Source organism: Lagenorhynchus albirostris, chromosome 8, assembly GCF_949774975.1.
Source record: "Lagenorhynchus albirostris chromosome 8, mLagAlb1.1, whole genome shotgun sequence".
NCBI classification, from domain to species: domain Eukaryota; kingdom Metazoa; phylum Chordata; class Mammalia; order Artiodactyla; family Delphinidae; genus Lagenorhynchus; species Lagenorhynchus albirostris.
The window spans coordinates 17,982,971-18,000,679 of NC_083102.1; the positions used below are offsets into that span (position 1 = coordinate 17,982,971).

Genomic DNA, 17,709 nt, shown 5'->3' on the forward strand with positions numbered 1-17,709 from the left:
CTTACTTGTTTAGCTAATGATAATGGTTAAAAAAATAGTAGCATACCATTTATGTGTCAGGTACTAGACTAGGCCGTTTATGAAGTTCAATAATCTTCACAACAACCACAGAAGCTACATAGATATTATGCCTATTTTAAAAATAAGGCAGCTGTGGCGTAGCAAGAAGTCACTTGTGCGTGGCCACACAGCTCATAAGTGACAGTTGGGATTTGAACCTACAGAGCCCAGGTACTGTTCAGGGTACCATGTGTCATATAGCAGCCTACTCCGACCAAGTTAATCAAAGGCAGTAATTTTACCTTCTTCTTTTGAATTCTCCATACCAATAGGTAGATCCTATGCTTCAAATACTTTTTGTTGGGCTTCCCTGGTGGCTTAGGGGTTAAGAATCCGCCTGCCAATACAGGGGATACGGCTTCAAGCCCTCGTCCGGGAAGATCCCACATGCCGCGGAGCAGCTAAGCCCATGCACCACAACTACTGAGCCCGTGTGCCACAACTACTGAAGCCCATGCCTAGAGCCCGTGCTCCACAACAAGAGAAGCCACTGCAATGAGAAGCCTGCACACCACAACAAGGAGTAGTCCCCACTCGCCGCAACTAGAGAAAGCCCACGCGCAGCAACGAAGACCCAACGCAGCCAAAAATAAATAAATAAAATTTTTTTAAATTAAAAAAAATATATATATATTTTTTGTAAGTGTAAGTTTCTAGTTTTCTGCTGCAGGATCACAAAGGGGTCATCTTACTACCATCTTTTCACTTGTGCACTGGAATTACTGAGGCAAAATTGATTTGCTTTTAAGATCATTGTTTAACATTTTTCTTCCTGTGAATGCCTACTCTGCTTTCTCAAAAGAACATCTGAGTTAAGTCACATTAAATGCCACTGTCTTTTGCTCTGAGGCCTAAAATTTTAAAATATGCATTTATACCCCTTGCCCCACGTTACTGCTTTATTTCCCCAACCTGCCCTTGTAAGTCACCACAACAGAGGCCTCACACAACATAGCAGCTTCCAACTAGACTCAGAATCTCCACAGTACCACACTCCACTGGCTATTAACCCATCATATGTGAATTACTGGATTTGGCGGCTTTTCTAATAAGAATAAAACTTTGTCATAAGATCCATCTGGGTCTTATTGCCTTTATTCTTTTAGAGTGAAGACTTCCATTTCCAGAATGGTTTCAACATTCAATATTTGTCATTTCAATATTGTAAGTGCTTTTAAAACTTTTATCCATACATTGCTTTTGTCATTTAAAAATTCTAATATGAAAGACAATGATTCAGTGCAACTATTTGTTTCGTCTCCAATCTCTCTTTCTCTTGATGTTTGTTTGTGCAGAACTTAGAGTCTTAACGGTTAGGAACATTTTCTATAACTGCTTTCGCAAACAGTTCAGCGTGCAATACATTCGGCCCTTGAGGCTGATGATCTTTGAGGCCTGAAACCAATATTGTGGATAACAGAATAGAGATACCTTTGAACCCAGATCCTTACCTTTCTGCTTCCAGACGCATCTCTTCCCGCTTTTGCCTCCTAAGTTCTCTGCGACGTTCAAAATCGTCCATGGTATGGGTTCAGATTTAGGGAGACCAGATAATATCTGGATCTAAAGGGGAAGAAGTAGAATCAATATCATAGATGAGTTGGAGGATTATTTCCCATGAGTCGCCTCAGCCCCTCACCATTTTTTTTATCCCCTTTTCCTTTACTCTTAAGAAAAACACCTTAGAAGATGAGTGAGGTAGCCAGTGATCAATTTCTGCCTCCCAAGCCAAGCCTTGTCCTTTATGTGTTAAATTCAGTCTCATTCATGTAACTATTAGAGACAAATAAGTAAAATTCCAGGATCACAGTTTAAAAAAAAGGGGGGGAGACAGAGAGGTTTGAAGACTTGAAATATTGCTGGGATCACTTGAGAGCTACTGAATGGTTTTGTTCTTTGTAACCTGCTGAACTACAGACAAAAGTTATAAAAAAGTGAACAAAGAAAGAGGAAAGGAGAAAAAGAGTGAAAAAAAAAGAAAAGTGGCAAGAAAAGGAATTTGTAGGAACTAAGAGAAAAGTAAAAGAAAGAAATAATATAAGTATCCAGGCACAATTTGCATATCCTAAAAGAATATTAATATCAGAATGATAATAAAGACCACAGCAGTAATACCACGAATAAACATAATGCAGCAGCATTTTTAAGAGCAGTTACATATGATCAAACTGTTTTCAGAGCTCAAAAGTAGCAGCTCTTTGTAACCCAACCATTTTATCCTTTCCTACCTCCTCCGTGATAGTTTTAATCCCAGAAAGATCTTCCCTTTCCAGCTCTTCAACTGAGGATTCCGCTTTTCCTGCGTTTCTGTGCCATGGAGTCAAGTATTCCAGAATTCCCCTGCAGCCCCCAAACCCAAAATGACTACCAGAAAAGGGGAAGCGGGCTCTTTTTGTCCTTGCTTTGTTTACAGAGCTGTCAGTGGTTAGTTAAACTCGGCCTGGAATCTGGCATTTAAGGCCTGCTTGAAGATTGTTTCCTGTGTGGAGCGGGAGGCCTCCACTTCCTCTGGAATCCTAGACTCTCTGCTGCACTCAGATCACAAAAAATATTTTCCAGCCCTTTCTGTGCACATGAGACGAGCCATTTGCCCTGCGTAAGAAAATAGGGAGACGTGCAAAACCTGAAGCCATCCCCTAATGGCATCTTTGTGTGAGGGAATGAAAAGCAAAACTTAGACTTTGAAGCCTAGTTAAGAAACCTTCTTAAATTGTCAGATTCTTTTATTTTTCAAGCATTTTTCCCCTTAAAAAACCCACAAAAACAAAAATAAAATCTCAGCCAACCAAAACAGAATTATACAACGTTTGAATGTTTCCCCCCCTTCTTATTCCCTAGGGTATTATTTATACTGCTTATAAATCCTTTACAAATTCAAATTTGGGTGTTTATTTGGGGTTTTTTTTTATTTTACAGTGTTTTTCTATCTAACTCTTAGAAAGAGTACTTTCCAAGTACTTTGTTAGTTATGAAGGAAAGAATCAGTTTTCCTTTTTTAAAAATTATTCCATCAACCCTGAAAAAATTTCTTTCTATTTTCTAGTCTGATCTCTCCATAGTTATCAGAATGAAAAAAAAAAGTGATTTGAGGGTCTCCTGAGAGGCTGTTTGTCTCCCTGGGGTGGGTTCCTGTTCTGAGCGCAGTGCAGGGTGCATGAGGACAGCCCTGGGGGCAGTGGGACCAAACCTCGATGACTTGAACCCTGGGTGCAGTGAGAGCAAAGGCTTCTCGTTCCTTTCTTCAGTAAAGTCTTTTGTTGTATATAAACCACTTCTGGAATAACTATAGCAACAGCAAACAGAAATGGGAGAAAGAGGTCTGTCTATAAGCAAACAATTTCACTTTTCTTAATTTATCCAAGCAGCTTAAAGAGTAGCCTCTAAGCCTCTGGGTCTCGCTCCAACCTCATTAAGCCGAGGAGTCATGCTGGCTGCTTGGTAGCAGTGGCAGCTGCTGCTCAGCCTGTACCTCTGGTGCAGGTGCCAATGAGCGGTGAAACGAATATCCGCAAGCGGGCCGAAGATGCACACGGCTGGCCGAGCCCAGCAGCACCTTGGAGCACTCAGGGGAGGTGATGCTGACTAACACCGTGTGGCCACTGTGGCCGGCCACGCTCACTGGCTCTCCACCCACGCAACTTCCCCCGCCCCCCCCCCCCGTTCCCTCCTCCTACTCCTCAGCTTTTATTACTTACTCGGGTGTTTTTTCCTCAACCATAAAGAAACGCTACCCGGGCTTCCCTGGAGGCGCAGCGGTAGAGAGTCCGCCTGCCAATGCAGGGGACACGTGTTCGTGCCCCGGTCCGGGAGGATCCCACATGCCGCGGAGCGGCTGGGCCCGTGAGCCATGGCCGCTGAGCCTGCGCGTCCGGAGCCTGTGCTCCGCAACGGGAGAGGCCACAGCAGTGAGGGCCCGCGTACGGCAATAAAAAAAAAAAAGAAAAGAAACTCTACCCAACCAGTTATCTACTCATGGAATGCTGCTGAGTGTGTACGTGAGGCACTGACGGGGAGGGAGAGAGGGAGTGAGCGCTATATGAAGCATCTACACAGACGGTGCCTTTCTGGGTTCTGCTTGGTGGACATGTGGCGGGTGTACCTGAGGCAGAAGAGAAAGCACGTCTGTGTACCGTGCAGTGTGGGATGACTCTCTGCTGGGGTGTGTGTGTTGCGTCTGTGGGTGGGAAGATGTGTGTGCTTGTGAAAATGGCTCTTTGTTGGTCTCACACCAGGATGGAGCAGAGGTCTTCCTTAATCCTCACACCCTTTATATCACAGAGCTTCTCTGAACCTCTCTGGCACTGTTCCTAAGTGAGGCGAGCCATGTCTGGGGAGAATTGTAAGTGATTTTCCCCCTCTTTTGGGAGCAGCAGCTTCCATGGCCTCAGCTAGTAATCTCTCATTTCTTCCCCGACCCCCAGTCAATGCTGAATTCCTTCCACTAACATTGGATAGGAAACAAACTCTCCATCAACGAAGTGATGATATGTCAAGGCAGAGAGCTTCCGTAAACAGTAAAGCTCACGAGTGTCACAAGTGGACAGAGTAGCCTGAAAGAGAAACGCAGGCAAAGGGATGTATGTACCAATGAATGTGACAGATGGGTTCTTGAAAAGTTTTATGAAAACCCAAATTTTGGGGCTGGGGTGATTGTAGACATGCTATTGAAAGAACCCTGATGTGACTCCTTTTGTCAAAGGAAGAGAGGCGCTTTACAAAGGCAGTTGAACAATTACCTTCTGATATACCTGTCTTTTCAATATGGGTTCTCAAATATCAGATTTTCTTGAAATAGGGCATGCCTATGCTACTGCAACTAAGTAATAAGTCGATGTTAGAGACTTCAAATCACTTAACACGCTGCCCTTCCTTTGGGTAATGACACCACCAAGCCCGTGGCCCAGCTGAATGGTGCCGTGAGTGGACCTCCTGGGTCTCACCTCCACGCCAGGACATCCTGAAGCTTCCTCCCTTCCCTATCCTTCTTGCTACTTTTCCCTCTCAGCTTCTTTTGGGGGGAGGGGGAGATATTTATCAATATTTCTTCTGTCATTTCCCTTTTTATTTGTCTCATTCTCTGATACTTTTTTTTTTCCTTCTCCCTTTTCCTCCCTCTATTGGGAATTAAAATCTATTTATTAAATCCAATCTAGGATTCTTAAAAAAAATTGAGTTTAATTTCTGATGTGCATCTTTCAATCAAGAATTCTAACTATTACTATGTTTTATATTTGCAAAGCTTTTTTCTTTTTCCTTTATGGGCATGTGGCCCTCACTAGAGTTATTTTCTGTGACAACGTTATAAGGAGACCTACTGTTTCTGCTTTTGTTTGGGACAGGGTTGGTGGCAGGTAAGAAGCCCTCTTAGGTGTGTATGTGGGTGTGCATGTGTGTGTGTGGGTGTGTCTGTGTGTGCATGTGTGTATGTGCATGTATGTGTGGGCACGCACACAGGTGTAAATACAGTCGAGGCAGGAAGTGGTGGCATGCAGGCCAGTACTCTGTTATTGGCGGGAGAAATTTGTAGAGAAAGCTAAGCTCTATCTATCTTCAAATCATCATAAACTGAATGGTGAATGGGTTGGAGGAAGTCCTTGGGATTTCAGGGCAGTGCCAGTATTGGTCTTGGAATGCATCAAGAATAAAATCTATTCTGTCAGGGACCCTGAATAAGTTAATGCAACTTCCAAAAGTAACCGACATTAATTGAATATGTGCTATGTGCTGAGGCATTTTTTTAAACCATTTAAAAAAATTAATGGGGTTTATTTCTTAGTTTTAAGTTTAAGGAAATATTGAACATAAAGTACAGAGTACCCATATATTCCCTCTCCTTCACCCCCGCCCAGCTTTTTCTGTGTTTGCATTGAAATGTGTATTCCCCACCAAAAGATATGTTGAAGTCCTAATCCCCAGCACCTCAGAATGTTACCTTATTTAGAAATAGTGTCTTTGCAATGTGGTCAAGTTAAGATGAGGTTATTAGGATAGCCCTAATCCTGTATGACTGGTGCCCTTATAAAAAGGGGAAATTTGGACATAGAGACAGATATACACAAAGGGAAGATAATGTGGAAACACAGGGAGAATGCCATGAGAATATGGAGAGCCAGGAACACCCGAGGCTACCAGAAGCTGGGGGAGAGTTGTTGAACAGACCCTTCCCTGGGGTCTTCAGAGGGACCCTGCTGACACTTTGATTTCTAGCCTCTGGAACTGTGAGAAAATAAGTTTCTGTTCTAAGCCACCCAGTTTGTGGTACTTTGTTACAGCAGCCCTGGCAAACTAATACAGCCTATTATTAAAATCTTGCAGTGGTACATTTGTTACAATTAATGAACCAATATCAATACATTATTATTAATTAAAGTCCATGGATCACATTAAGTTTCACACTTTGTATTGTACATTCTATGGGTTTTGCTAAACGCAAAATGTCACGTATCCACCATTACAGCAACAGACAGAATAGTTTCACTGCCCTAAACAGTCCCTGTTCTCCTTCGAGGCATCCTTTCCTCCCTCCCCCACTCCAGCCCTTGGCAACCATTGCCTTTTTTAAAACTGTTTCTATAGCTCTGCTTTTTCCAGAATGTTGTGTAGTTGGAATCACAGAGCATGCAGTCTTTTCAGACTGGTTTCTTTCACTTAGCAATATGCATTTAAGTTTCCTCCATGTCATTTTGTGGCTTGGTAGCTCTGCTGGGCCATTTAAAAATATGTGTTCTTATTTTATCTATCTATTTTATAATAAATCTGTGAGGTAGCTATTATAATCCCCATTTTAAAGAATTTCAAAGTGTGTGCTCTTAACCACAATAATATTCTTGAACTAACCCACTATTCCCCTCTAGGCATTGTTTTCCCTTTCAGGAAGTAGGTAAGGGTGCCTCCCTCCCCCACCTCCTACTGAGAAATTCTGAGAAGACTACTGTCAGTGATCTCCAGTTTAATTCATTGGATCATTTAAACTCAGGTAAGAAGTGATCTTAAAAATTATTCAATCCTCTTCAATTTCAAACCTATTTGGTTTAGTTCAGAGAATTATCATGTCTGGGAGATAACTAAATTAAACCTTGCAAATGTTTATTAAACTTCTGTTATTTTATTGTTACTTCTTGTAAGATTCTTAAACTAGGATGATCATATCTGGACCGCTTCATTGCATACTTTTCTTTGAAATTTTAGTGCTTCTTCATTTTATACTTTCCTCCTCTTATCCACTGTGCCCTCATCTCCAGCATAAGAATTTCTCTGTTATTGCAAGGAACTCTAGTCTTTCAACACTGATAACTGTTATTAGATCCCCGTTTGACTAGTTATCATTGTATACCCACTGTAAAATTACATGGTCCAACTACTTCCATGAAGCCCCACAAAAACATTTATACCATCAATTTTCGATGAGCATTTACTGAGCATTTACTATGTGCCAGGTTCTCTCTAGGCACTGGAGATACAATGGTGAAGAAGACTGAAAAGGTTCCTGCCTTCCGGGAACTTTTATTTCAGACTTTCTTGCTCTTTTAAACTTCCACCAGGCAGATCATAGCCATCTTCGACCTTGGATCACACCCATCATTTGCTTTCTGGTTTTTGTTCTTGAGATTCAAGGCTTTGTGGGAGAAAGTCAGGGACCATGTTTTGTCTATCCTAAAGGTTTATGTTAACTTCAGTTGGGCCATCACTGCAACTCAGTGATGCCTCTCTTCATCCTGTATGTACCGGGTGATTTCTGCGTATAACACATGCCAGCAGATTCTCCACCTCTGCTCTTCAAATTATCTTCACTCACCTCAATCCTTAAATTGCCCACTCCACAAACAGTGACCTGGATTCAGACTTAGGAGACACAGGATGACCCTCTCTGAGCCTTTCTTCTCTGTAAAATGAAGTGGTTGGACAGATAACGTCCAAGGTTCCATCCTACTCCATGTAATACTACGGTTCTGTATCTGCTCTCCAATCCAGCAAAGATGGATTCATCACACATGGGATATACATGTTTCCTTCTTTCCACATTTGAATGTTTGGATACCTCTGTGCCTTCTCTTCTAATTTTCTGATTTAGAAAGCATTAACCTTCCTTTCAAGCTGATCATCCCATGGCGCCCTAGATAAAATTATTTTATTACCTCTCAAATGTGTCATATAATTTTCTACCTCTGCTCCTTTATTCATACCATTCCATCCATCTGGAGTGAGAGCCCCTATCCCCTTCATTGTCCATATTCTATTCAGTTGTGCATTTCTGCTCAGATTTCACTGCCTTCATGCCTTTCCTGAGGACTCTAGTTTGGTAGTGATATCTCACTACTTGAATATCCATCATTCATTTTGGTAATTAATAACCTACTGCCTTGCCACTGCTTATTAGTTGTTCTAAATACTACTTAAATATGTTACCTATATTTTACTTTCCACATGCTTTCATTCTTAAGATTCTGTATCTTATGAATAGATATAGTCGTTTAAAAAATCTTTCCACTCTTGCGACATAGCAGGCACTCAGGAATTGCAGCTGATTTGAACCGTTGGATTTTTATTCTCGATTTTACCATTCTGAAAGTGGAAAATGTAACTCAAGCTGATTCATCTGTGTACTTTACTGACTGATCAGTGTTTACAAAGTTAATTAAAGACCTTGGTAATAGACTATATATGAATCTCAAAAGTTATATAAACCCACATTTGCAGTAGTGGCAGTAAATCTGGCAGTGTTTTCTTTCTGACTACAGAAAATGAACTTTTGTCTTTTTCAAAAAAAAATCAATTTATCAACCTGCTTTGCTCTTTTCTCAGCTAAATTGTTCATTTGGAAATCAAAAACCAAATAAACACATGGATTCTAACATACCATTTGGACTTAACTTTAGCTCAACCTTCACCACTTTGTTCCAAAAATCTGTGCTACTTAAAAAAAATGCAATCACCGAGACACATGTGTCAAGACCAGCAACACAGAAATAAGAATGAATGGGATCAACCTGAGGAGCTCTGCCTTCTCAAGTTGTTTCTTTTCTCTCATCACTGGAATCTAGAACTCAACGCCCTACTGAGAGCAGGTTAACAGGTTATGGCTTTTTCTTTCTTTCCTCCCCTGCTCAGTCTTTTATCATTACTTTCTCTCTATTTGTATTTCTCCATTTGCCAAACAGGAGAATGGAAAGACTTAATGTAACAAAAGTCAATGTCTTTGTGGCCTCTCTTCCACCTTAGGAGGAGCAGGTACTGGGCATGTTAGATTTGTGAAGGAATGGTGTTTGTCTACACTGGTTTCCACACTGGGGAAGACCACACACTTAGGGATTTTATGTGTCATCTCCAAGTGTTACCACCCATTTGGAACACTTTAAGTTGTTCAAAACCCCATGGCTATCACTGACCCTCCCAAGTAAGAAAAGTAGATTCACCTCTATTTAAAGAAAGGAGACTGAGACAAATAGGGCTTTGGTATCAGTTCCTTAACCATGACCAATCAGTGGAAAAGCAGGACTGATATTTAGGCCAATCTCTAAGCCAACCTGAAAAGTTTTCTTAGAAGAGCAAGAGAAGTGAAAATTTGGAACACGGTTCCTTTGGCACCCTTTTCGAGAGTTTGAAATTCTTTTCTTTGGCAAATTCCAGGAGAATTAGGCCGAAAGACACAGAACAGAACATATCAAATCGGAAAAGGCATGTGGTCACTGCTGCTCTCTTGGTTCCTAAGGAAGAGAAAAAGCATCAAAAGGCATGGGAGCGAATCCTACCACAGACAGAAATTCTACACCAATCTGTAAGAAATTTCTTACACCCAGGTAAGAAAATAAATGCATAGCTATGCCTAAAGAATTCATAAATGTGCTTTCTAAATGCATGCCTGATAACAGAGGTTAATTCTGATGTCACATCAGGGTGGGATCCTGACCCCAATGGAACTATTCGACAATGGGTAGGGCTGCTGAGAAAATGTAAACCCCTATTACTGGAAATAGTCAGGTAGAGGTGAAATAGCCATCTGTTTAGGGCTGTAGTGAAAAGATAATTTTTGAGATCCTAAGGCTGTGCTGCCCAATATGGTTGTCAGTTGTCACATGAGGCAGTTTAAATTTAAATTAATCAAAATTAAATTAGAAATTCAGTGCCTCCGCTTCACCAGCCCCGTTGCAAGTGCTCTGTGGCCACATGTGTCTAGTGGCTTCCATGCAAGACCATGCAGAGAACATTTTTGTCATCACAGAAAGCTCTATTGGACAGCCCCCCTGTGAAGCCTTCCAACTCCTAATACAAAATGACTTTACCACGGAAAGTAATGTTATGCAGTTCAGAGACATGAAGATGTGTCAGACATGGTGTCTGTCTTCAAAGACCTTACAATCTCCTACAGAAGATGGAATACAATGAGGGGTATGGTAGGGTCAGCCTTCCAAAGCACGGATGTGCTTTTTTAATCCTCTCATTAGTAACTTCTTTGTTCTCCTATGGAGGGTCTTTTGGATCTGCAATCTTGCTGTTCTGAGCACACTTGCAACTGAGAAAGTGAAATGAATGCTCAGTGAATGCAAAAGAAGCTGAGATACTGTCTGAGGAGAGATCACACTTCGAATTGCATAACAAGGCCTAAGAGTGGCTTATTTGGAACAAAAGATCGGAGGCCATGGGTCTGTACCAGTTATAGACATGGTACAGAGGTCATTATATTTTACATAACAGTAGTTTTACTTGTGCATGACTCTGGCCTTTCTGGTCTACTCGGCTATAAAAATATCAGCAACCCATGAGTCTGCTCCTTGTGATTGGTTTTTCAGCTAATATTTCCAATTTAGTGATCAACAAGAAGATCCAGAGCCTTAGCCAGATATTCTGCTAATATAAGACATTAGCAAGGTGACAGAGTTTAGACGGCAGGATGCAAATCCATTTACACTGCTGGGAACAATTCAGAGGTATGTCTTAGAGGTACTCTGTTACTGGCAACATTTTTGCACATGGAGGACATGCTCTTACGATCAGGGACTATTTATTCCCTAGTAAGTTATTAAACATCTATTCATCATGATCATCAAATGCATTTATTGTGTTCTGGAATTAGGAAGCGAGTTAGAGACTATCTTCTGGGAGTTAATAATCTAAGACGATAAGCTTTGAAACCAAACCAAGGGACATCATCCCTTATGTCTTTGGACATAATACACAATTTAAACATGTAAATCTGCAAAGAAGTTAAATAATAAATTGAAAAGTGCCTAGACTGCTTCCTCCTTCCTTTCACATGAATCATTTACATGGTAGTTTCACCCATTTGTTAGTTTGGGAATTTCTGGACTTTCCTTCAAGTAAGAAATGGCTCATAGTGCAGGCCTGCTTAAGACTAGCATGAGACTACAGGATCTCTGAACCTTGTACTCACTGATAAGAGTTTGTACTGATACCTATATTATTGGAGCTGGTATTTTAATGACTAAGTATATATCTGTCTTCCCTAGAAGGTTATAATCTCCTTGAGGTTATTACTCATTTTTGTGATCCCTCAAAGTTCTTGACTATTCTTTCTTATAGTCAGCACTAAGTTCACACTTGAATTAAAATGGATTCTGGGGCATTGCTTATTTTTGGATTTCATTGGTAAACAGATGAACTTGGCTAAGACATGATCAAAAGGCCATGCCTCCAGTTGAGCTCTTAGTAACCTTGGGGATGGTGGTTCACTAGGAAGCTCTATTTTATACTGTGATTTGTAGTTGTAGTTGTTTTCTTCTAGTGGAAAAGAAACTTGTCTTAGAAAGACATTCTGTTTTCAGGAAAGAGGGGTATTAGACATTTGTAACTGAGGGAATCAGTCTGTTCTGGGACCTTCAAAGAAAAAGAAGGACAAAGAAGACATATGTTGAATAAGAAAAGAAGAGAATTAGGGTTGAACTGAAACGCCCCAAATTTCCAAGGCCTTTGGAGATGCCTTGCCACTCCTCCATCATAATTAGGAAACACTGACATTCAGAGCTGATTTAAATGCTTCCATCAGTCTAAAAAAGTGTTGCCTGATTTTACTCTGTAACCATGCTCAGTAATTAGAAACATAAGGCCCTGTTCTGGATGTTTTCTTGGGAACCTACCCTCCCAGGCCTGGTGTCACTACCCATTGGCTACAGGACCTTTATCTTTTCTCACCATCTCTCTTAGGAGCCCCTGCCCAGGTCACAGGAAGAGTGTGAGGTTGCCATGGGCATTCCTGGAAAAACTGGAGACCTCTGGCGCCACCTCAGACTCTAAAATACATGGAAGAAACTCATTTTGCCTGCCTCTTTCCTTGCTGAAGCTCTATAAATCTGTATTGCACTTGGAAGGCAGTAGTTAAAGTACAGTAAGAAAAGTGTTCAAATCAGAAGATTCAAAAGAAGGATCTTTGTGATGACCGGCTTGAAATGACATCTTTGTTTGTTTCGGAAAACAGAAAAGCTATTCCAATGGTTGATTCTAGAGTTCCTCACACACTTGCTGGGAAACATGTACTTTGCAAAATGTAGTATTAGAATATGATTTAACAAGCAGCAGCAGCAGCTTTTTACTTCTGACAAAATCCACAAAGAAAATGGAAAAATACTTGTAATCAAGGACTTCAACTCAACAGTCACCTAACTTGTCAAATTAAAACATGTGGCAAACACCTGCCAAGCATCTTGAAACAACTATACCTTCTTATTTTTCTACCTGACCTGTAATCTCTTTGGAGCACATTTGCATTTCCCAATTTTTCACACTTAAACAATGCTGTCCACACCATGTATAGAGATGACTAAGCAACTTTGTATTAAGTAACCGAAGCGAGTCCTGCCAATTTTAGAATAATTAAGTTTCTGCAATCTAATATAAACAGTTCCAAGAACTACTTGCGGCCTACCAAAAGTATATATTACAAGTAGTCAACACTGAGGCCAGCTGGCAGACAGATCAACCTATTAAAGTAGAATTGTTCAGAATTCAGAGTATTATTTTTCTTTTCTCCCATTATTTTTGCTGCATCCAACTTTGTTTCTTTGGGAATGTTTTCAAGTATACAAAGCAAGAAAGTAATGTGGAATTGCACCTCTTCTAAATGAATGAGCATTTCTCTTGAGATTCTTTAGAACCCACAAGTCAGTCCCATTTCAACGCTGTCTACACAGGCAGCCAAAGTAAAATAGAGCAAGTGAATCCACTTTGTTCCCACTCAAGCTAAAGTGTTGGTATTTTGCTTGACCATCAGAAAGGTCAACAGTGACCACCAGACAAGCACATTAAGTTATACGCCTATCAGACACCTGAAATATCTTTCTGACTGTAGATCCTTGTACTGCCTCTACCACGTAGCTTGCTGGATCAAAATTTATTACTAATAAGGCTAATGTCATAGGTTTAATTCTACCAGGAATGAGTTAACTATTTGAGAGAAAAAAAAAAAATCCTAAACTACTGCCATGTGCTTTGACATTAATCTTGGCCAGCTACATGGCAGATGTGGGCTGACAACTTCCAGTTGAGAACATAGAGATGGTTAGACCAACCCATCCCACCATGACCTTCAAGAGAGTGTATGGGACCTAGAGTCTGTCATACAGAGTGAAGTAAGTCAGAAAGAGAAAAACAAATACCGTATGATAACACATATATATGGAATCTAAAAAAAAAAAAAAAAAAGGTCATGAAGAACCTAGGGGCAAGATGGGAATAAAGACGCAGACCTACTAAAGAATGGACTTGAGGACATGGGGAGGGGGAAGGGTAAGCTGGGACGAAGTGAGAGAGTGGCATGGACATATATGCACTACCAAATGTCAAATAGATAGCTAGTGGGAAGCAGCTGCCCAGCACAGGGAGATCAGCTCAGTGCTTTGTGACCACCTAGAGGGGTGGGATAGGGAGGGTGGGAGGGAGATGCAAGAGGGAGGAGATATATGTATATGTATAGCTGATTCACTTTGTTATACAGCAGAAATTAACACACCATTGTAAAGCAATTATACTCCCATAAAGATGTTTAAAAAAAAAAAGAGAGAGAGTGTATGGCCAAATGAATGGGAGTGTGTCATCACACAAAAAGCCTCTCCACATTCAACTGCATTTTAAGCCCTAATGTCTTCTTCACTGTGTTTAAATTCATATATATTCAAGAGTGGTAAAGGCTCTACAACCATCATCACAATGATAACTTCAATAAAAACATTCAACAAACATTTATGAAGTGCCATTTGCTACCTTACTGGGTGTAGCAAATAAGTTGTGAATGCAACTACCCTGCCCTCACCATGCTTATAGTCTGATGGTGGAGACAGGCAATGAATAAATAAAATACAAACTGCGACAAGGGTTAGGAACGAAAAATACAAGCTGCTATGAGAGAACTACAGGAGTGACTAATGGTTTTCTTTGGGTTAAAATAGATATAAGCAGTAATAGCTTTTTCAAACAAGAATGATATTAATACACTACAAACATGCATTCATAAAGGGAACATATGTATGAGACTGGAGTTTGTATTTATTAAATATATATCAACATCTATTATTTGCCAGGCACATGCTCTTCTAGGTGCTGATAAATCGAACTCTTCTCTACTTTTCTGTCCTAAAGAAGGGAATGAAGAGTAAAGTAGCTAGTCAGGTTTGAGGGATGGTGAACTATTCTTACCCTTTCTCTCCAACCCCAGATCCTGTGTAAGTAATGTACAAATAATGACCTACGAGATACTATCTGCTGGAATTGATATAGACACAGGGAAGCCACTTAAGATATTAACTTCACACGGCTAAAGTGGAGGGCATCTTTCTAGAAATCATCCAGCTCAGTGACCTTCTGACAACAAAAGCATGTTTCTCACCCGCCATCAAGCAGAAATTTGCTGATTTAAATGTAGCTGGTCCACTTTGTTTTTTCAAATTTTGGTTCATGATTCCAAGAAATGAACAGCCCGTAATAAATTTACTCCAGTGGCAGAATATCTCACGACCAGCTTTTCTACTTTGAATACCGCAAACAGACCTTTAATTTGTTGACACACAGCCCCTGGACATTCATGAAAACAAGATGTTCTCTTGCTGCTTTTTAAGTTAATCAGATTTAAGTCAGGGTCTCAGCCGAATTTCAAAAACAGATGTTCCATAGCAAAAGGGCTGAACTGACCCCAGCAATGAGAGGCTGTTTCACTTGAACTTGAATATTCTTTGTTAGCAGGATGAGCGATCAAATATGCCTGAAACTGGAAACAGGAGTGACCCGAGGTTTACTCTCCATTCAATGACTGCCCTGGGGGTCTGGGAAGGTTGGGCATCCATGACTCTTGGTTTGGGGAATAAGCTGATGCCTGGAAGGTTTAGGTGCCTAGGTTACGAAGCGGGTTAGTGAGGAGGGATGCTCTTCTCCCACACACCACCATCCTGTCTTCCTGTCGACCTCGGAGGCCCTCCATGGAATGGCTCCACTGTACCCAATGCCTCTCCTGACTCACACTCACATGCAAACACAACTCACAGCCAGGCCAACTCCTTAGTTCTGCTACAATCCAGCTGGTATTTCTGCCTCTGGGCCTCTGTCCCTGTTTCCTCTCTCCTGTAACCTGAAGTGCTCTCCACTCCTCCTGCAAATCCCATATATCTTTCTAGAGTGTAGCTCAGTCCTATCTTTATTCCAGAATCATCCTCGCTTTCAACTTCTGCAGCATTGTTAGCACTGCTCTTTTTGACGGTCTATACTATATGACTTTGTTATTCAGATGCTTTATAACCTCTCTTTCTCTTGAGCAAGTGTGAAGCTGCCTAATGTCAGGGTCTGCCATCTCCTCTTACATCCCCTCACAGTGCCGGGTGCTTCGCTCCGCCTTTATAGGTGCATGGGAATGGCTGCTGAGTTGAACTTATTGAAAAGCTTCTGGCCTAAAAACCCAAGTTCCAAAATTCCACAGCTCTGGCCATTAGTGCTGTTTGCCCCGTGTTCCTGTTTTGCCCCTTCTGGGCACCTTACAGAACTGTACTTTGGGCCTCCTTGTGGTCAGCTGGGGCCAAGTGACTAGTTCTGGCCAAGGAGTTGTGAGCAGAAGTGTCATGTCACTTCCGGGGCAGACCATTTAATTGTTGATATTAGACCCTTCAGAGCTTTTTTTCTCTCTGCCATGGTAGCCAGCAATATTTCCAGATAGCAGCTCTCAGCCGGGGTCCCCAAGTAAGGATGCCAATGATGTGGACCAGAGACTCCAGCCTATCCAGGGTTACAGAGAAAGCATGTGTGACCAACCTTTGTTGTTTAAGTCACTGAAATTTTGAGTTGTCCCTGACCGCAGCATAACCTAGCTGGCCATGGCTGACATTGCCTTTGTTAACTCCGTCCGTGATGAAAATGATCTTGTGATATTAGGCAGTGCACATCTCTGCTTCATGAAGGTACTTATTCAAATTATCCTATTTTCTATTTCTGTTCTGTGACATCTAGTATATAAATAGGAATGGGTGGACTAATCAGGTAGGGTCTCAGGGAGCGGAAATGGCTCATTGGTTCCATCTGCCTACTCCAATGAGCCATAAAGCTGCCGCTAACTGTAGCAGTGCTCATATATTACGTGTTCACTCATTTACACCAGGGATGACCAACTTGGGGAGTGGTGGCCTACGGAGAAATGGAGGATGCATGCATCCCTAAAAGAATTCAAATTCAAAATTTTAAGAAAACCATGCTGGGCAAAGGAAGCACATTTGCAGGTCAGTGTGGGCCTCAGGCTGCTGGTGTGTGACCCCTGATTTATACAGTCCTTCCTTAATGGCTATCATGTGTCAGGCTAGGCGCTGTGAGGACTTACAAGAATAAACTTACAAGTGAGTTCATATTAGCGTGCACTCTAGATAGAGCTTATTTAGTTAGCCAACGGTTATAGAGCACGCACTACGTAGCCAGCACAGTTCTAAGAACTTTATAAATATCAATTTAAATCTTTATAACAATCCTTATTGTCTCCAGTTTACAGATAGAAAGACTAAGGCCCAGAGCAGGTGTGTCATTTGCCCAAGGTCACAGAGCTAGCAAATAGTAGAGCTAGGATTTACATCCAGGCAGCCTAGCCCTAGAGTCTGTGCTTTTAATCACAACACTATGCTACGTCTCACAAGACCTGTAAATGCATAATATTTACGAGGTAGCTTATGGCGAGAACCCCGTTGATGAAATGATCATGTGACTCCCTGAAGGATCTATGCTCCTCTACAAATGCCCCTGACTAGAAGCTGTTTCCTGCCAGGAGGATCTGGCTTGCTTGATCTTAGGGTGAGTCCATATTTGACATTTATTAGTGAAATAAAAATCAATCTCCTGTTTATATTCATTTGGGCTTTGGCAAACTGATCTATTATTTCATTTAAGTGAGGTTCACTTTAGAAAATAAGCTGAATTTGTCCTAAAACCTTAAAAAAATAAATTACATCACTTCACACTTTGATTATTTCTTTGCTTTTTCATTTAATTAGTTTTAGACAGGAAGCAAAATCATCCAGGATTATATGTTTGTGTCAATCTTAGGGCAGACTCAGATATTGTAGGACCTGAAAATTACTTGGGAGGCCTTTAAGAAAGAGAATGCAATGCTAAATGTAAAAAATTAGGCAGGGGTGTGGCAGAGGTCTGTTCAAGTGAGGGGCCCTGTGGCTTAAGGGC

General features: G+C 41.2%; 1 protein-coding gene across 9 annotated transcripts in view; it reads right to left on the minus strand.

Moving 5' to 3' along the window:
* The window catches only part of CALD1 (caldesmon 1), a 181,546-nt gene that overhangs the window by 92,276 nt on the left and 71,561 nt on the right, over positions 1 to 17,709 (minus strand). For 8 of the 9 annotated variants that reach the window (XM_060156632.1, XM_060156633.1, XM_060156628.1 and 5 more), the window contains one exon: positions 1,512 to 1,623. In XM_060156632.1, coding sequence (XP_060012615.1) covers positions 1,512 to 1,582 — 71 coding nt within the window. In that variant the 5' untranslated portion in view covers positions 1,583 to 1,623. Of the gene's footprint in view, positions 1 to 1,511; positions 1,624 to 2,288; positions 2,458 to 17,709 lie in introns of those variants that run through there. The other variant, XM_060156629.1, reaches the window with a different exon arrangement.